This window comes from Gouania willdenowi, chromosome 18 (assembly GCF_900634775.1).
Source record: "Gouania willdenowi chromosome 18, fGouWil2.1, whole genome shotgun sequence".
Taxonomy (NCBI): Eukaryota; Metazoa; Chordata; class Actinopteri; order Blenniiformes; family Gobiesocidae; genus Gouania; species Gouania willdenowi.
This window is the reverse complement of record NC_041061.1, coordinates 25,785,061-25,806,433: the sequence shown is the minus strand read 5'-3', so window position 1 is coordinate 25,806,433 and position 21,373 is coordinate 25,785,061. Positions and strand designations below refer to the sequence as shown.

The 21,373-nt window shown below is 38.3% G+C and overlaps 1 protein-coding gene across 1 annotated transcript in view; it reads right to left on the bottom strand.

Moving 5' to 3' along the window:
* The window catches only part of mtm1 (myotubularin 1), a 34,454-nt gene extending 13,081 nt beyond the window's left edge, over positions 1–21,373 (bottom strand). The window contains exons 1-8 of the mRNA XM_028474501.1: positions 21,291–21,373; positions 11,397–11,478; positions 10,268–10,340; positions 6,402–6,496; positions 3,927–4,037; positions 1,152–1,253; positions 626–709; positions 344–493 (exon numbers count right to left, since the gene is read on the bottom strand). Coding sequence (XP_028330302.1) covers positions 344–493; positions 626–709; positions 1,152–1,253; positions 3,927–4,037; positions 6,402–6,496; positions 10,268–10,340; positions 11,397–11,417 — 636 coding nt within the window. The 5' untranslated portion in view covers positions 11,418–11,478; positions 21,291–21,373. The remainder of the gene's footprint in view (positions 1–343; positions 494–625; positions 710–1,151; positions 1,254–3,926; positions 4,038–6,401; positions 6,497–10,267; positions 10,341–11,396; positions 11,479–21,290) is intronic.

Sequence of the window (21,373 nt, the reverse complement as noted above, 5' to 3'; positions counted from 1 at the left end):
ACAGCAACACCCAAGTGGCATTTCTGCTCTTAACACAGATTAAAAACCAAAACAAGACAATGGCAGATGTTGATAGTTTGGTTGTTGACGGAAACACCCGATCATCATCGCAACTGGAGTGAAGTCATATCACAGGGATTACAATGAAGAAGAAAAAACTGGACTAAAATGACCAGTGTCTTCCTTCTACATTTGTTTGTGACCTACACTATGTGTTTTTGGTCACCATATTCAGATTCTTGTCTCTTCACTGATGACTTGACAATGATGGTGGAAATTACACGTTAAGAGACATATTTGCAAAGACAAATACATTCCCATTATGGTGCAGCTTTAGTCTCACCGGTATGCGTCCTCTCGAGCGGAAGGTTGCCACTCTCCTGAGGTCCTCGTCTTTGCTTTCAAAAGGCACAGCCAACACATGGGGGTAGGTGTCACAAAAATCATATTTCTCATTGATAAATGTAATGCGCCACTTGTTATTCGGTAATCCCTGGAGGAAACAAATGCAGTCATTCAATTCAACTGTGCCCAAGTTTCTACTCAAATCACCAAGTCCAGAATGATATGAAGAACATAGTGTAAAGAAACCCATGAGGAAACACGCTGCCCCGCCCCTTTTTACCTGCCGTCTAAACTCCTCCATAGGTTTGAAGATTTTCCAGCCATTTTCTGCATATTTCTCCTGAGTCACGTATGCAAACAGAGGCTAGACGGATGAAGGGCACAGAGAAAATGATGACACAAAACACTTCAAAAACTGTACACTCCCAAAACCTTATTGTCACGTTCTAGATATGATACATGACGAACGACATCAACTACCAGGTGTTCTGGTCCATTATGTTACATGTCTCATCCAAAACAGATCAATAGTTCCCCTAATAGAGGTCAGATGAACAGGGTTTTCCTTATTCCATACACTTGTTAAACTGCTGTGCAGCAATCACAAAACAGTAGCAGTAAAGCCTCACTAGAGATCAGAGTCAAACAATATCCGCTCAGATTACTGAGATGTGAGTTCACCCAAAAACCAATGGAACACTACTAGTGGGTTCATGATCTCTATGAGCAAAGCAAAAAGTAGCAACTCTTCAGTTATATACCCAAAAGCCTTTCATAAGTAGAAGGCAGCAGATGACCTTACTTACCAGTCCATGTGAAAGGGGGAAAGCGTATTTGAATAGAAGCTCAAAGATGTCTCTTCTGCTGTGTCCTTCCTGCTTCAAAGCAAACCTCAGGTTCCTCATGTCCTGAGCACAAATGATAAAAACACGCATGACACATGCAACTAATACAAGATTTGAATGCATGTCAAAAACTGGTAGCTACAACTGTGGGTGTAAATCATTGCTGTGGTGCTGGATTGTGAGAAAAAAAATACACTCCTATGTTAGAATGCATATTCTAACTTTGAAAGGAAATAGATATTCTGAATTAAAAAATGACATTCCAACAAAACAAGAGTAATCATCCATAAACTGGATGGCCATCCCAAAAAGAAGAAGCATACACACACGGAAGAGCTCATTTCTCAAGGTTCTTTTCTTTTTAAATAAGATTTCTGCATCATTGACAAGAAATCATCATTGACATTGGACATAGGTAATTTAAAGCTAACATTTTATGTCAATTACCAACAGAAATACAAAGCAACTATAGCATCATCTTTAATAAACTTAATATTTGGGGGTTTTTTGTCCAGATTTTACCTCTTCCTGACCAAAGACAGAAACGCCAGATCATTTTATGTTTTATAAGATTATCCTATTAGATTATCCTGTGCTCTAAGGTGTGTTCAGAGTGAATTTGTCCTGATAGTCGGCTCTGAAACAGGTCGGAGCTAACAATTGTAAATATCAAAGGTGCAAATACCAAAAAAAATAGTTTAATGTATTACCAAAAAACCAAATATGTGCACCTTTTCATCAAAAAAACACATTAAAATAACTTTTTAGAAGAATTTTATGCTGTCGAGCATCAACTATGGAGAGTCGCCATTTTGCACAGGATATGACGCACGTTCGTTGATTCCTGTTAACGGTTGTTAAGCAAAAGTGTTCCAGAATGTAGCCAATCAAGGAGCAACAACTCAGAATTCACCAAGCTCAGCATTAGCACGTGGACGTGACTGCTATATTAAAAATTTTTTTACGACTTTTACCGAACAGGAGCTTCGACTTCAGGTGGTGTTCCAAGTAGGAGGTCGGAAAATTCTGAGTTCTGAGTGGCTTAGGACGTACAATTAGTCACTTTGTTAGATCTTGATTGATCATGTGACATTTCGGTCTTGGAAAAAGATAGGTGGAGCAGAATGGTTCTGTGTTGTGTTGAGATTATCAGAGTTCTCACACAGTATGATCAAAACTGTTCTCTGCCCGATCTCCCTGGGCCCTATTCTTCGATCTGAACTTAAGCGCTTTATTACGCGCCTGCAGTTACGCGCCTCTCTCCTGAGTGTATTCTCCAGTTCAGGCTCCTGACACGCCCACCGCACGTAAATCAACCAAAAACGTGCAAGTCTGTGAATGAAAGCGGTCTGAAGCAAAGGAGGCGGAGGCCTGTAAATGTCATTGAAATCTGTGAAAATGATGAAGCACGCATTTAATTTGAAATGCCTTCGTTGATAAACAATGCAAAAGCTTGATTTGATCAGATTATTGATCAGATTATTGCAGTGTGATGATCGGATGCATTTTTCTGTTTGAGTCACAGTTAAAATCTCTTCTTTTTTTTTTTAGAAATTATCTGCAGGCATTGGCATTGGTCAAGATCAACTCGGGTGCGCACAGCTGATCAGCTCAGCGATGCTGCTCCCATCATCCTCCCAGGAAAAGGAGTGAACAGCACGGATAAAATATAATGAAATGTAACACATTTTGTCCGGTTAGAACTGGTAAATGTGAACATATGCTGATGGTCAATCTTTAGACGTAGTTGATTTACTCCCCTCACCACCCCGTGACAGAGTGAGTTTGGATAGATTAATTCTGGGAGTCTCTTTTGCAAATCTCTTGTGGATAGTGTTTATGTGTGGGATATTATCTTATAAGATTTAGATTTATTTTTTGTAAAATATATTCCACGGTGTGTTTCCTTTTCTTTCACTGCATTGCAGTAAAGAGCGAAGTAGGAGTCCATCATGGTGAAGCAAGCACCGTATTTTCCGGGTGATAGAAGGCACCGCTGTATTGGCCACATTTCAAGAATTTTGCAGTTTTCCAAAACATATCCACGTAAAGGCAGCACTGTCACATAAGCCGCACTCCCATTGGCTGAAGAGGGTGCCCTTCAAATGACTTAGCCAATCAAAACAGCCAGGTAGGCGGGCTGCTATACTCCTGTTCTGTTTTAAGGGCGATTTCTGTGTATTTTGATGAGCTTCAATTGATGAGTTTCCATCTCCACATGAAGTCATCTCCTTTCTGAACCACGTCTACATATCAGTCCATTTAAAGCTTTTTACTGAAACCATTTGTTTGAGCAAACATCTTATTTTAGGCACAGAAAATAAAAACCAATATTTAACAGATGTATGATTTCTGCTGTCACTCGCTCCCACGCACTTTTCCTCCACTCGGACACCGTCCTGCATACGAGGCATGACATGTCCATCATGTGTTAAGCTGTGCGTCCTCTCTCTTTTCCTACAATATCCAAAGCTTGTTTTTGAACAATCGGTGTTCAGATCACATGTTCAGTGATTCCGCTGTAGGGGTGACAGCTAGTGGCTGCGCGACTGACTAAAAAAATCAACACGGAGCACACCACCGTATTGGCCCCACCCTCAACTTTGCTGAAAAAAAATCAGCTTATACAATGGAAAACACGGTAAGCGTTACAATAAGAGACTGCATTAAACAGACTTTGGTCGGATCCTCTCTTTCAATCACTAGTAGTGGGCTGTGAAACTTGAGCACACACACCTTACAGGTGATATCCAGGCCATAAGAGTTTTCTCCTCTGCTTGATGCTCCACCCATTTTCTCTACTCGAGAGATGGCACCCAGGGGAACGTCTAGCATTACCGTCTCATCCTGCACAGAAAACAGACAAAGTTGTGTCGTTGTAGTTTTTGTGATGAAGCCACGTTTTGAGCCCCATTAGGATTGAAACCTACATGGACTCTCCAACAACTTCCCTCATTGTGAGGATCTCTAACTTCTGGTGGTTTATTGCCATTTTGCAGCAAGCATCTTAATCAGTACCTGAATGATGGAATCAAACTTGTATCATGAAAGCAAGGTAGGATAAGTAAGTACTTGAGACTCTGATGTTAGCGATGTCTTCTATAGTGATGCATTATATCATCACATTATCAGTAATGGCCAATAATGGCTTTAAAATTAAGTATTGATATCAACCATAGAATTAATAAATAAAACAGGCTTTGCTTCCTTGATCAACCCATAGACATGTACACGTCTATGGTGTACATGTCTATGTACTATGTACTATGTACTTGTCACTATACTGGCTTGATTACACAACATAATAAGCACAATATATTCTACAACTTCACATCTCACCCTCACTGTAAAAAAATCTATTCTCCCCACCCTTTCTTGAGTCTCTCCCCCTGCTCCCTTTACCCTCCCCTTCCCTCTCCCTCTCCACTTAGGTGTAACACTGCTCTCCTTTTTTATATCCTCCCTCGAATAAAAGATTTCTTACCCTTCCTTAAAAAGGGCTGGTGAAAAAAAAAAAAAAAAAGAATCTGCTGCTACTTTGTTTCTGGCCGCCTTCTACTCTTAAACATGTTCATAAATGATTCCTTACCCCTTTAGCACCGAAAGAATATCTGTAATATTACTTGAAAATCTGTAAAAGTCAAATTTTTCTATTAGCTCTGTCTGCTAGCGCATAGCATCTCTTCTTCACTGCAAGAATTTCTGCATGCCAACCGACCACTGGGTTACCAGCGCCCTCTGCTGGTCCAAACAAATATCTGACGTAAATCAGTGCAACGACTGTTTTTTTTTTTTTTTTTTTTTTTTTTAAGTCCAATTGTTAAGGCACAAAATACATTTTCAGTTGCACTTTTAAAAAGAAAAAGAACTATTATGCAGTTTTGCATCGTTTACTATAGAACCAGAATTTAAATTAATATGCATCTTCTTCATTTGTATTATTCCTTTATTTATTTCATTCAAGATTTATTTTTAGTTAAATTGCATTGTTTTGAATAGTTTATCAAGGGATTCTTTTGACAATGATAAATAAAAGGAAAATAATACAGTATTTTCTAGTTTTTTCCCCCCAAAAAATAAAGGACTGTTTTTCAATCATTTATCTACAGTCACATTTTGTAAAGTAAATCATGAGAGAATCGTATTGTGAACCCAGTATCGTGAATCGAATCGTATCGGGAGTTGAGTGAATCGTTACATCCCTAATCGCTAATGTATCGTATTGCTGGCAGTATATTAAAGTGTGTATCAAATCGTTGTCAGTGGTGGAGATTCACATGCTTACCCCATACTTGACCATCTTGTCTGTGGGGAGCAGACTGCAGGTATGCTTGTAAATCAGTGGAGGTAAGAGACTTTCAACAATCTTAAAGTATAAATATTTACTGAATTTACCCATTTCTAAAGAGTTTTTACCATTCAAAAATGCAAGTAGGTAAATAGGTGGTAACAGTAGGACAGGTTGAAAGTATCTTCATTGTTTGGTTTAAAAACAATAGTCAAATAAATATGACATGTTTTACATAACGTAAGTTGAAGTATTTTGCTTATTTTGCACAAGAAATAATTACTGATGTTACATAATTTTCAGCTTCGTCTCGTGTTTTTATCGGTCCGACATGATAAAAAGTATGAAGAATAATTCTGTCTGTTAATTGCACTACAGAAACGCCCGTTTATGAGACCGTTGTTTAATTATGTCACAGTTTGGGTTATTGTAACGTTTAATCAATATCTGTCAAGAGCTTTCTGTTGCATGTTTTTCGTAATTGGACTAGAAACAAGCCCCAACTAACATTGGGATATAATTAATTGAAATTAGCAAGCAAATGGATGTAGATACTGTTACTACAAACCACATGATCAAACAGCTCGATCCATTGAGAGTTTTGTTCAAGTATTCAATAACTCTGTCACATTAAAGAAAACACTCCCACAACACGTCTAAAGAAAAACATAGCATTATTTTGTTACACATTGTCCCGTCACTGTGTCAGCGTCATAGAGACCAGTTTGCATGGAAGCATCACGGCATGAATTACTAATACATCAAAGAAAAACCTCCCAGCTGTCAGCCTGGCTGATCCTTTTCCCCTGGTCTCCATGGCATCAAGCCTTACAGACTAAGGGTAGGGAGGCCCGTCTTATCAGTATCTGATGCAGATAAGTATTACATCTAAATGACTGTTTCAAAAAGTGAACAGGACTTACATTATAGGAGCTCTTGAAGTAGAGTCTGAAGTTGGTGATCAATACCTTGCCTTTGACAGCTCCATTAAATGGACAGATGTAAATTATGTCTTTGTCTAGGAAAAAAAACACAGATGTACAATATTCACCAAAGAAGCTCCAACACACAGACAGTTCATTGTTTGACATCATAGTGCTTGATGATCCTCTTAATATTTGAAATATTCCCGTTTTATCTGTTTTGATTTGAGGAGGAAAAATTACATACTGTTTTTCATGTGACGAGACGATTACTTGAATGAAAGAAAAATACAGATGAATGGAAACTACCGGCGTATAATAATAATACATTTTAATTATGAGCCACTTTCAAAACACTGACACTTTACAGTTGCTAAAACAATTACACACAAGTGAAAAAAGAAAATAACAACAACAAAGGTAAAAACAGAAAATACATAACAATCATAAGTGAAAAGTTCTTTTAAAAGACTATTTTGGAGGTTATTTACCAGTAAAACAAACCAATTTACTTATTTACAATCATAGCCCGGAATGAGAAAAAAAGGATAAAAGATCATTTAATGAGTACTTTTCAAACACCTTTTCAATATTGGGAACAATTTAGCAACCTTGTTTATTTTGCTTAACTTAAAATGAAAAACAAACATGTAAAATACACACACTTCCTACATAATAAGGCAGCATATAAATCTAGTGACTTTCATTTGTTTTTGAGGTAACACACGTTAATGAATCCGGTAACACTTTACTTGAAGTTTTATATATGAAGCTGACATTACACTGTCATTATTATGACATGACACCTGTCATTAGCATGAATAAGGTGCCATGGAGGCTGTCATTAAGTGTTGTTTGTTACCCTAACCCTAACCTTATCCCTAACCCTAATCAACCACTACCCCCACTTGATCCTCCACCTAACCCAAAAAATGCCAACATAGCTCCAAAGGTGTCATAATTTAGCAAACTACACTTAAAGGTGCAGTCTGCAACTCTTATAAAAGTCGCTTTTGGCATATTTGCTAAAGCTGTCACTACGTAAGGACAGCTTTACATCAAACCAGTAGTTTGTGTGGAAAAAAACAGACTCATTGAGTCCCCCCTGCTCCTGCTTTGGCAGATTGCCAGAATGCACCGCGACCGAGCAAAAAGAACCAATCAGAGCCAGGATTATGTTTGATGGACTGCCTAACAGCTGTTGCTCACAGTCCCCGCCCCTTTCCCGGGGCTGTAGCAACATCTTTTTTACAGTGTATGGTCTGGAGGAGTAGAAGATGAAATTGGTGATTTTTCTGCTTGAAAGGTAATTATTACTGCTTGATTTACATTGTATTTGATTTGTAAATGTTATACTACACCTCTGTGTGGCTGCTGTAAGTGACACTGTGTTGTTGTTGTTGCTGCTGCTAGGTTGGTGTACTGTGTGCACATTGAGAGAAGGGCTGCAGTAATATGCTTTTAACAGCGTATGTTATATTACTATGATGTCGCTGTCTGGCTAACATTAGCTTGTTAGCTCCTCTGAGGGAGGGACTTTGGAAAGTTTGGAGGCAGGGCAAGAGAGCAGCAGGGAGGGAGGGGGATAGAGGGATCTGAGAGTCACGAACTGCACCTTTAATGACAGCCGTCATGACACCTTATTCATGCTAATGAGAGATAATGACAGTAACACACTAATAACCAAAAAGGAAGAAGTCGACAGTGAATTGTCAGCCTTACGTTAGGGATGGGCGATATGGACTCAAGAAATGATCCCAATAATATCTGGTATTTATCATGATAACAATAAACATCACGATAAATAAAAAACTATAAATAAATAAAACAATTTCCAACTTAAAGTGTAAACAGGTTCCTTACAAACACAAATAAATCTGAATACATCAACACTGGACACATTTAAAAAGGCTACAGTAGCTGTTGACTCAGAGTTCATGAGCTGATATTTTATGGAATATATTTGTGCATGTGGATCACTTTATTAGTGTTATTGTATGTAATTTATTTATTTCTTCACTTAAAATGAAATTATTTTCTATAAAAAAAAAAAAAGCACATGAAAAGAAAAAATAACTCCAGTGTTTTTACTGCTGATGAATCTTGTTTCATTCATCTAATGAGTTACAAAAAAGTTATGCTTAATAAATAACTCTCTGATTTCCTATAATTAAACCAGATCAAGCTGATGATTTAATTATTCAGTATAATTAGGTGTAATAATCTCAATGGTTACATTAGTTTAAAGAGGCCAGCTTTGTCTTGTGAACACATGAAATATAATTAAAAAATATTGCATTTCACAAGTTTAGACAGATGTATAGTGACATTAATATTATGCTAATATTTATTTCACACAACGTGTGACATGTTTAGCTTTTATCCTTCCATACAAGTGTTAAATCTGACCATAAACAAATCGATGGCTCTCTGTGGCTTTATGACAGTAAGATGTGTTATTTTTAATTGGTCTATTCCTTATATGGAGTGGTTAGCATTAGCTCTTAGCCCAGTCTGTGTGTCAGTGTGTTAGCTTAGCATAGTTTGCTTTAGTTAAGTTTCCAGTTCATAATCGTTGCTACAGGTTCATCTCTGTCCCCGTGTTTGTGGAACTTTGAGTGGATCTGATGGAGGAACTTAGATTGGTTCCTTTTGTTGGATGATTGTCTGGTTTTAACCAAATAGTGGTCCATGATGTATCGCAGCACGGCAGCTTCAGGTAGCTGTGACGAGCACTGCCGTCTGTGGGTGTGAGAGAGCTGGGCGGGACGGGTGGTGGGGCACACCGCGGAGGCTTCTTTGCGGAGCTCCCGTGAACAGCATTCCGCTCCAGAGAAATACAAGTTAACAACAAACGGGCAGTTTTGGTCCAAGGTTTTTTTTGGGGCATTCTTGGCTAAATTGAGGGATAAATGGACCTTGGCCCTCACTAATTTCCGACATGGGAATTTATCGTTTCTATCGTGGGATGATATATTCTTACCGGTGAAAATATTTTTGACGATAAATCAAACAATAAAATATCGCACATTCCTACCTTACGTATTAAACTTCAAGTAAAGTGTTATCATGAATCCTACTTTCATTTTCCACAGATTGGATTGGGAACACATCCTTTACAAGATGAAACGTTACTGTTTTGGTTACATTTCAGTGGCTCTGCAGTTAAAGCTGATATCCGGAGTTCCTGAGAAATCTGTTTGTGTGATTCTTTTGAAATGCAAAAAAATACCTAACTAGTCTTTTACTATGGTCTACTGCCGGTGGTCATTCATATACATCAGGGGTTTTGATGTCTCCCTGCTCCAACTCACCATGATAACGAGCCATTCAGTTGTCACACATACGCCTGGAGAAGAAGGGCTGATCACTTCTTCACCAGGCGTATGTTTACAGCACTCATCATAAACAGCGCCGCTTTTACAGTTTAATAATTTTCAATGTAATCTAGTCACTTCAGTTGCGTTCGGTGTGAACGCACCTTTAGTGTGTGCCATCCCGCGGACGAGAAAGGCGGGGGAAGTCTTTGCAACTCCAGGGGCACCTCCCCCAAAACAGAGCAGCTGGATTATACAGGGTATCAAACCTCCACTGTTGCTTGATTCGTGTTTTGTTTTGACCAAACCCTAGCGCAGATATTTCATTTAGACCACAGGGAACTATTTTAATGTGATTTAGTCACTTAATAGTAGACCACACCTAAAATAGTCATGATGACTAAATGTAAGTTGTATTTCAGTCAAATAAAAGCTAAAGCAAAATTTGCTGCACCGACTGTATAATCACATGAATCAATACTCATGACTGTAGTTGACAAACAGTTCTGAGTAAATACGTTGGGAAGAGCTGCAATAGACTGTACTTACCAATAATTCTGTCCTCTCCTGGCAGCAGCGAGACATCGGCTAACAACTCCATCATCATGGGCTCTTTCGGGGTCTGAAGCAACACAACAACAAACAGTGCTCTTTGTATTCACAACATACTAAACTTCAACCAGTGTTTGACAAACTTTGTCATAAAATAAAACAAATTTCAGAAGTATGTTCACAATGTGGTTAGCACTTAGATCTTATGTACATATTTAAAGTCAAGACTTATTGTTCTTAATGAGTAGTTATTCAATGTATTGATACATAATCATTTATTCTAAATTCAAGCCAGGTGCATTTGATACACTTTAGCCTTATTTTTTTTAAAAGTGAGACAAAGGGAAGAAAACAGGTTCAAACTGAGATGTGACTGCTTATCTCATGTCAGAAGAGTGGAATCTTAAGGGATAAACCCACTATGACTGTATTTAGTCTGTAATTAAGTAAATCTCTGGTAAGATTTCAAGTAAAGGCCAGTTACTGACTTTGTGGAACAGCCAGTAGTTATCACACATAGTAGAGAACACAAACATTTGAAGCTTGTATGATCATGAGTTTTTTATTAGCTGAGCTGATAGACTATAGCAGGTGGCCTCTGACAGCATAATACTGGAGGTGGGATGATACACTGAGTTCACCATATGAAAGATAATAAGGGTCTTGCGATAACTCTGGACATGCTTACTATGGATATGACCAATTCAACTCAAAAGGAATGTCAAAAAATTAAAAAACTATAAAAATCTGTGCCTATATTCACAAAGCATTTTAAGGTTAAAAGTAGCTCTTTTCAGTCAGTCCATTATAGCGCTTTAACAGCCTTGCATTCATGGGCATAGCAGGTTTCCCTATTTCTTTTTATTTTCAAACACATCATTAAACACTTGTATAATCAGAAAAACCCTGAACTAATTACGGATCACTAAGGCAACAGTTGGCATGCTCTCTCCATATTTCAACATAATGTTAGATTCTTTGTAAATTCTAAATTAATTGTAAGAGAGTATTTAATAATATCTATTTGGGAGGAGGAAGGAGCACAGAGCACCCTCAGATGCATACGCTCCCACACAGAATCAGGCACTTCGGACTTCACATACACACAAGATAGAATTCCACTTACGCTGGGGATGTGTGCATCCATGTCATTGGAATTGTAGATGGAGAGTGGTGAGGCTATCGCTCAGAGAAGAAGCTTCCATAGGCTGCAATGAAAACACACAGACCCTCAGGGCTCACAGAACCAATCATGTTTTAATGTCACACTTCTTATCAGCAGTACTGAGATGAACAGGCATCTAAGAACCTGCACAATGTGTGACTACCTGCAAATAAATTAAAAAAAATGTATTTATTTTTGTTTCTAAGAAAAAGGTGTTAAAACAAAAAGGGAGTCCGAGTATCCTCGCTTTTAAATAACTTTTCACATAAGTTGTTTAACTTTTCAACATATTTTACTAATTTCTAATTAGCTTAAAAACTAACTAATTCACTCCAACAGTTTATTTGGCTCTTTACCAAGCAAAAGATCATGTTCCAGATGTAAGGCTTTGTTCAGTGATTGATGCCAAAACATGTCTCATGAACTGAGTCACCAGTGTTGCACAATGGCTCATGTTAACTTACAATTCAACTTTATCAATATAGCATCAAATACAACAAGCTATTTCAAGGCACGCATCACAAAATATTAAGTTATGTTTTAATGAAAAAATCCGACATTTCAACATGAGCAGCATTAGCGATGATGGAAAAGAAAAAGTCAGAAAGCTCCAGTAAGAGCAGATTCAGAGGAGGCGAACATCTGAAGGACAGGGGTTAGTGGCAGGGCCGGCTCTACCCAGGGGCAAGAGGGGGCAGAAATCAAAGATTATGATTCCTCACTCCATGCTCAGATTTCACAAGAGACACATCTATTCCACTCTGTCCCTGCATGTTTTTACACGTGTATTACCAAGCAAGCCTGCCTGAAGAAAGTTCTGTTAAGGACTGAAACCTTGTGTTACTGGATGGCTTTTACTTCCATTTGGCTGTTTTTCTCCTGTTATAGATAGACGGGGATGTGAGGGCGGGTGGACGGTTGTCTGAGCCCGATGCCCAGATTTTTTTCACCTAAAAAACAACCTGAATTCATATGATTGGATATCTTTTTTTTTTTTTACCTCACTGATCTGGATTGGCCCAAAAATCCTGATCGTGTAAAGCCTACGCTGGAGGCCCCGGAAGGTCGGTGTTTTCCTCTACCAGGGGTAACCTCCGTCAATGGATGGAATTATGATCCACCTTGAACACAGTATTTTATTTTGAAAATAATCTGGATATTTTATTCTGTCTATGCACTACTTCCTGTCCCCCACAGGCTTATTTTTGTTAAATTGCTACAGCACAGCTCCGGCGTTCAGCAAAAACATAAGGGCTGCGTATTTGCTGCAAAGAGTTCCAGCATGCTGCAGCAGTTACGGAGCTGTGCTGGAGCAGATTTGGATGCGGTGAAAATTGACACAGACTTTAATGGAATCCTATAAGCTGCATTGTGATTCAGGAGCAGTTTTGGAGCAGTTACGGATGAGGTGGAAATTGGGGGTGACGTTTCAATACAATGAGTAGGTTAACGTAAAATAAGAGGTCTTTGATTACCCAGTGGTTTCCAAACTGGGGGGCACCACAATAGCCTTGCTGATTATTAAAAATAGAAAAATACGGTTTTCTTTGCACTCAAAGGACGTCATTATTACTTTAATATTAATACTTAAATATGTCATTATACATTATTTCTGTTGCAATTCATTAAATAATTAAAATGTTTCAATATTTAAAAGTGAGAAACAGAAAAGGTTCGGGAACCACAGCTATTAACTGATTAAAATAAATAATTTGATGGTGATATTCCTTGTGGCCCAGCTCTTTGATCACACAGTTTAGTATTTGTTTATGGAACCATGAAGAGCATTCAGGAATTGAGCGAAAAAGGGCAAATATGAGCAGGTGTGACTAAGTCAGACTGAGCACATCAGTTGGACAGAAAGTGTGAAATAAAAGTAACTGAAGAGAAGGAAAAAGTGTCAGAAATTCTGTCACAGAATTCACGTAGGCATCAAAAAGAGCTTTTAAGATTAATAAAATTTACTTATAGTTATGCATTTTGCACCTTATCATTCATTTGCACCTTATTATTCAGTTTACCTTACAACCTCCTTGTTTTCTGCATGGGTGTGTATAATTATTATTATTAGTCTTATTTTCATTTTCTATTATTATTATTATTGTTTCTTTAATTTTCTTTATATGCCGTTCTTTGCCTTCCTAATTAATCTAAATAAAGTTTTTTCTGATTCTGAACCAAAACAGCCCAATGCCACTATTCCAACCTCACAGATTACCTCAACAAGTTCTATTCCTGGATCATGCCAACAAGCACAGAAATGTTGTCACTGTTTGTTGAAGGAACCAATATATTGTTTACTGGAATATTGCACTATAATGGTGTCACTGGTAAGAAGAACCCTATTCTTTGTTGACAGAAAGCACGATTGGAGATACTTATTCATTTACATTGGTATGTTGACACTTATTTACAGAGATGTTGCACTAAAATAGTGTCATTGTTCCTAGGACACTTTTTCAATTTACTGCCTTTCAGAGATATGAAATAAAACACTTAATCTTTTTTTTCTTGTTATGTCAGATTATCGCAGATTGATTTAGAAAATTGTGTTCAGAACAACCTAAGACTGTTTGACCAGAGACAAGCTTTGATGTAAATTTTCTGTGTACAAAACAGGGGACGGGACTTGGATAAGCAAACTGCTTCTCTCGTCTCCTTTTTCGGCATGTACAAAAAAAAAAAAAAAAAAAAAGGAATAACAAAACTTCTGTGAATGCAACCATGTCGGAAATAAACTGAATAAATAAAATAAATAAAAATTTCTGACCAATATATCGATAATCGCAGTAACATCATATCGTGAGATAATCGTTATCGTATCGTGAGGTACCCAGAGGTTCCCAGCCCTAATCAGAAGTGCACAAAGTGCAACACCATCACCCTTTGACCAGGTACTGTAGAGCAGTGGTTCTCAAACTTTTTTGGCTCAAGTACATCCTTCCTCTTGTTTCTGAATCCAAGTACCACCTTTATCCTATTACAACATTTTGCTTAGAAAACTAGTTAAAAACAACTCTAGATAATGATGATGGAATGAATGAGTGATAACACATTTTAAAGAATCTCATTTTGGAAATAAGTGGAAAGAAACTGTATTTAGTGCAGTGGTTTGACAACCTTTTTTGGACTGTGACCCCATTTTGATATCAAGAATTTCTGGCAACCCCAAATAATTTTTTTCTTGTATTAGTTTTTGATCATGTTTGGACTTTTTTTCCTGCATTTTAGTTGAAATACAAACGCAACAAGATGCTGATGAAACAGCATGATTATTGTACAAGTGTGCCTCCTTCACATGGTCCGTTCCTTCAGACGTCTGGACGGAACGAGCGACTTTAACTTTCATTTCGAGAACAGCGGATATGTTCCTGTCATTTAGTTATGAAAAATAATCGTTTTTTTATTTATTTAAAAATCTTTATCAAATTGTCACATGACAAATTGCGCTTAATCAAATCAATGTACTGGCACACTTCTACTATATAATATTAACTAATTATTTACTTATGTCAATCAAGCTGTCAAGTGCAGCACGAGCACCCCCCCCCCATCTAAGAAAAACCCTAGAACTCTGCCAGCAGAAAAAAGCAGAGCCTGCATTTCAAATGTAAAAATCACCGATGATCAGGTTAATGTAATCGTGGAGGCCAAAATCGTAATGAGGATTAAAATTTGATTAATTGTGCAGCCTTATCAAATCGTTAAAAGTCTGCAAATCAGTAGAAAATCTATCTGTATCTGTTTTTATCAGCCTTTAACCTAAAAACATCCAATAACTGCCACCCTTACAGCAGCTCTGGGCGTTTTACCATACAATAATAAAAGTGGTTGGTGAAAAGGTAAATCCCACAGACATCAAGTGTTGTATATCCAGTTGAACAAGTTAATAGGGTTGTTTTTAAACAATCCTGACTCATGCAAACCAAAAGCTTTTAATAATGAGTTAAATACATACTAAATGACATGCAAGAGATGCAAACTCTTACCCCGTTCAGTTTTGTTATATTACATTAGATTCTGAAGCAACTGTGCACGAAACCACTAGTAGTGAATCCACCTTAGTGTTGATAAACCAGAAAAAAAACTTAGACAAGCAGGACTGAAATGGTGAAATAATGTGAAAGTTCCCTCTGAAACTGAATGCTGAAACTTCAGGCAGCACAAGTTTCCATCACATGTATTGTCTACTGAATAGTTCAACAACATGACAAAAGTACCGGTAATTACTTTTGGTGGACAATGTTGTTCTGAAGCAGCTGAATACAAGTCACAAGCCATTTCACGTGTACGGCACGTTAAAAAGTCAAAATGCAAATAAAGAAATGCCTGAAGACATAAAACCTGGGGCCTTGAAATGTTCGTTTAAAATATTACTTAATTCGGTTTCAGAGTATACCAATTCTCTTTTATCGCCATTCCCTAATTTGATGTAATTATCCCAATCCCAAAAAGCATTCCAAAATTGGTGAACAGGGATTAATTAAGTTAAATACTGTACATAATTGTAATATTCTATGTTTCAGGAGTCGTAACAGCTCACATCTCACCAAATCCTTTGTAATTGTGTGCGACCAAGCACTATAGCTATTACTACTGCTAATCTTTGCAGGCTGCAAAACAGTTCTGTCCACCTACACTGGCTGGGGTGTGTGTACATGCAGACACCCGCACTCGTACCATTACCGCACATGGATGCACATGCACAGGTTAGGCCACTCTCAGTCGTTACATCGGCAAAAATGTGTAGCATCGACCAGCTCAAAAGCAGACAAAATACTGGTTTTGCAAAAGATTTGATCACAAGATTTCTGTTATTACATGGTTAGCATGGCACACTGAAAAAAAACTACAATGTAAAATTTGGATTGCCATAGGAAGAATGAATTAAGTATGATGCACAAATGAAAAGAGCTGACAATGCAGACCTTAAGAACAAACAGATATTTTGGCTGACAGAAATCTTGGTCTAAATCTTGAGGTAATAGATTGATTGGATTTGCTTGAAATGCTTTTATGGTTATGCTTTGATTAGCATGAGTGCTAACTTTTATACTGTATTACAAATGGAAGTATCAAGTACTTTTCACTTGAGCAAATCTTAGTGCTTTAAAATGTTCAGCACATTCACCCATTAATACACAATCACACAAGAATGTTTCCGGGGACCGCTCATTAAGTGCACCACCCTCCCTCCTCCTGTCTTGGCTGCATTAAACTCATCTTAATCCACCACAAACAACCTCTAAAACAACACAAATCATCACTGACTCCTAAATACAGAGCCTCCACTGACTGTTTAACTTTGCTGTGCCTGTAAAGCTTTGTCCGTTTTTTGTGTAGCGCAGCAGCGCTTTGTGAGAACATGATCAGCTTTAATCATCTTCACCTGCTCAGGGTTCGAACTGTTGTGCCTGGCTAACTAAGAATAACTCAGTCCGTGTCGTCCTTTAGTTCTTTTATTCCAGCTTTTTGTCCGTGCCTCGTAGGTACACATTCACAGTCAGTGACCTACCTCAAGTACAACCGTTTCAGTGGGAACTTCCGGTTTACAAAATAAAAGTCCTTGGAGCAACGTTATTAGAACGTTACATTCTAACATCTCAGAGCTACAGAAGATAGGATAATTTAAATTAGGTTAGATTAAACTAAGTTGATAAAAACGTAATCAATAAACCTGCTCAGATTCAGTAAATCATTGATCCCTGAGAGGAAATTGGGTGACATTAATGCTGTTCTCATACATCTTTATATGACATAATTAAAAAGGAGCAGTCAGAATAATCCATGTCACTACAACTTATATCTACCTTTTAATTGTATCTCGCTTTATTTTTGACATACATTTGTTTAATTATGATTTTTTTTTGTTTTTTTTAATTTATTAGTATTTATTTTGTTTCCTCACAGGAGTTAAAAACTAATATTTTCTTTAAAAAATGAATATTTCTGAAAAAAAAATGAATTAAAAAAATTAAAGTGGAAAAAACAGAATTTGGGAAAAAATAAAATGGAACTTGGAAAAAAATAAAACGGATTTTTAGGGCCCTAATAATATACTAAGTGAGTAGTAGCTGTAGCTTCATCCTCTGCTCTCCAACAGTCTGCTTCATGCATCTAACAAACAACACACTGAGTGTGAAAATGATCAGCTCCTCTGACATGCAGTGAACTAATTCAGTCTTCACTAACATAATGTAGAGTCACTGTTCATTACGAGTCCAACGCGACAGAAGTCTGTGATTAACATGTACATGCACCTTAGGGCCCTATAATTTCCACGTTAATGGAATCGGGGATGGAATCAACTACTGAAAACCAACTCCACTGTAGCAGGGCTCAAGACTGCAACCAAAATGGTCACATATGCAACTATGCAACTAACTGCCCTAGATGGCATTACTCTGGCACGAAGCACAACTGTTAGAAATCTTGGGGTTCTATTTGATCAGGACTTATCCTTCAACTCTCACATAAAACAAACTTCAAGAACTGCCTTCTTTCATCTCCGTAACATTGCTAAAATCAGATCTATCCTGTCTCAGGGCGACGCCGAAAAGCTCGTCCATGCTTTTGTTACCTCTAGACTGGATTATTGTAATTCTCTTTTAGCAGGCTGCCCGAGCAAGTCGCTTAAGACACTTCAGCTGGTTCAAAATGCTGCAGCACGTGTACTGACTAAAACTAGGAGAAGAGATCACATTACTCCTGTATTAGCCTCTCTGCATTGGCTTCCCATAAAATATAGAATAGAATTCAAGATTCTTCTTCTCACTTATAAAGCCCTAAATGGACAGGCACCAGTCTATCTCAAGGAGCTTGTAGTGCCATACAATCCCCCCAGAACACTGCGCTCTCAAAATGCTGGACTACTCATTGTTCCATTTGTCTCTAGAAGTAGTATAGGAGGAAGAGCTTTCAGTTATCAGGCCCCACTTCTCTGGAACCATCTACCAACCACGGTTCGGGGGGCAGACACCCTCTCTACCTTTAAGGTTAGGCTCAAAACATTCCTCTTTGGTAAAGCTTTTAGTTAGGAACCAGCTCATAGCTCATAGTTAAGATGCAATAGGCATAGACTGCCGGTGGGGGGGGTCTGACATGCTCGGTTGGAGAGAGGTTGGAGAGGGCGTTAAGAGAGAGGTCATTTAGGTTAGAGAGGGACCGGAGAGGGTCCCATTCCTCTCTCAAACACTCCCTCTATGTCTGCTTCTTCCCTTGTGTGTTTGCTCCTGTACTCCTGGCTTTTGTCTTGCAGGTCCGTGGGATCCTCAGTGTGGAGTTACAGAGACTCAGCGGCTCTGTCTCCACCCTTTCCTCTGCACACACCCAACACAGCATAACGTGGATGGCTGCTCATCATAGGAATGGGATCCACACAAGGTTCCTGCTGCTTAACAGAAGGTTTTCCTTGCCGCCATGATGAATTCATGTTGGGTGTGGGATACATATGTATGTGTATATACGTATATATGCATATGTGTGTATCCATTAAATGAAGAGTCCGTCCTTAAGACTGCTCTACTGTAAAGTGTCTTGAGATACCATTGGTTATGATTTGGCGCTATACAAATAAAAGATTGATTGATTGATTGATTGATATGTTTCGAGTAAAAATTTTATCTGGTCGCATCCTTGCAAGTGCGGATGGGCTGCGGGTAATGCAACGGTGAATGCGCCGAGTATAAACACCAATGTGCTCCTTTGGAGTGCGCGCAGTCCGTGAACGGAGCCAGGCATAACGAGCCCTTCACTGAGTGCGCGCTCACATTGAGAGCAGCAGTAAAAGAACGTGCTGAGCGCAGCAATAGAACGTACCCCCTCATCAGAATCAGCATTGAGATTGTTTTAAAATAATACTAAAAAATAAACATTGGGTTTGAATCGCCCTTTGCCATTTTGAGGAAAAATATTGAGATATGAATATTGATCCATATCGCCCAGGCCTAATGTAGCTGAAGCAATAACATTTTATTTTGCAAAGGATATGATCCTCCAAACAGTGGAAAATGAGGGGTTCAAAAAGATTACTTAAAGTAGGATTCATTAACATACGTGTGTTAGCTCAATAAACAAATTAAGTAGCAATTGTGCATCTTTAATGTTGTTTTTCATTTTGAGTTAAGCAAAAAATAAAATACTGTTTAAAAAAAGAAATTAATGTCTTGTTTGATGTTAATCGTTCTTGAAGCAAATTTGCTTAATTGCTTACCTAAACTTTAAAAATGTTCAAAAAGCACCCTGTATTAAATGACCAGTTATTCTTTTTTTCTCGTTAACGGCCATACTTTTAAATAGGTAAATTGGTTTGTTTTTCTGTTAAATAACTTCCAAAATAGTCTGATTAATTTAAATGAAAAAAATCTATAAGAATAATTAGTGATAAGAAATTTGTTTCAAATTGCCCACCCCTACGCTAAATGTCCAGCAAGTGCAGAAAAAACAGAGGGAAGTGTCAAATCCATTGCTACGTAATTTCAACATGTGCTTTTGGTGCATTTCTATGGCAGAGAAATAAAACATTTATAACAATAGCTAACCTAAATGTATTAAGCATGTTTGGCAGGATTTGGGGAAGTTTAATAGTCAGTAATGACAGCTGATTAGGGAAAGCCGATGAGGCGAAAACAAAACAGGAATGATAAAGTGAGGATGTAATGATGCGGGAAATTTTGAAACCGAAAATTTAATGATTTAAGAGTATTTGTTAAAAGTAATAATCATTGGACTATCAATATCTGTGAATCAATCTGTGAAAAATGTGCAGATGATATTCATGATGTCTCTCCACCTCCAGTGCAGGAATGGCCTTTCACTTATTTTACATCCATAACATACCAAAGGTTAATCCAGCTTTGTGTCTGCAGCTCCATAGATATGCAACACACTGAGGGACACATCATCTGATAAAATCAAACCTATGTATTACTTGTGATCCCTGGAAACACTACTTTTATTTTCTTTCACTTTTTCTTGGATGCTGCCCACACTGTAGAGCAAAAACACCCAGAAAATCTACTGTTTCAGAGATGCTCTGACTCAGGGCTCTATCCTCACGATGTGGTTGTTGCCAACTTGTCGACTAAATAACCATTGCTATGATTAAAAGAGCTCAGTGGAGCTTTACCGAAGCTGTCAGTGGTTTGAATGATCTCATCAGTACACTGACGAGCAAGTCCAACAATTATAAAGCAGTTGGTGTTAAAGCAGGGGTTGAAAAGGTGCCATTATTAAAAACAAAAACAAACTGTCCTCTGGTTTGTTTATGGGGTATGAACCCAGTGAGTCCCTGTGGGTTCTTAGGCCTTTTCTGTTACCAATGAACACCTAGGCAAGTGAAACAAGCACGAAACACGGATACGCGACACAAACATAAACAATGCACAATAGTAACACAAATACAACAAGTCGTTGGATTTAACAGAGCAGGTTAAGGGTTCCTGGCAGATGGATCGTCTGTGTCGTCCTGTTAGTGAGAGTTCTACAGAAAGCAGTTAGTTTGTCTACATGTTCCGCTAAAGGAAAGTAGAACTTTAACATCACGAGCGAGAGAGCAGCTAACTGGGTAAGATACCACCATGAGGACACAATGGACACACAGATACAGACTCCAGCAAGACAGCAGCGAGGCTCCAGTAAACCACTAAAGGAAGTTCTCCAACTTGCCCGTTCCAGTAGGCACAGCTGTGGAGTTCCACCAGGAAACAGCGTAGGCCCAGACCGAGCCGCAGCTCTCTCCGCCATTACTTCAGACTATTTCAAAAATGTAGTGCACACAATGGTGCGTCAAAGGTCTCTAAAACACGTCCAAAATAGAGAGAGGATGCCTCGTATGAGTAAAATGCTTTCACCTACCCGCAAAGAGGAACTCTCCTGTGGCCAAACGTCGAATGCTCCCCGAAAGCCACAGCAGGAACTCGCTGGGATCACGTGCTGGG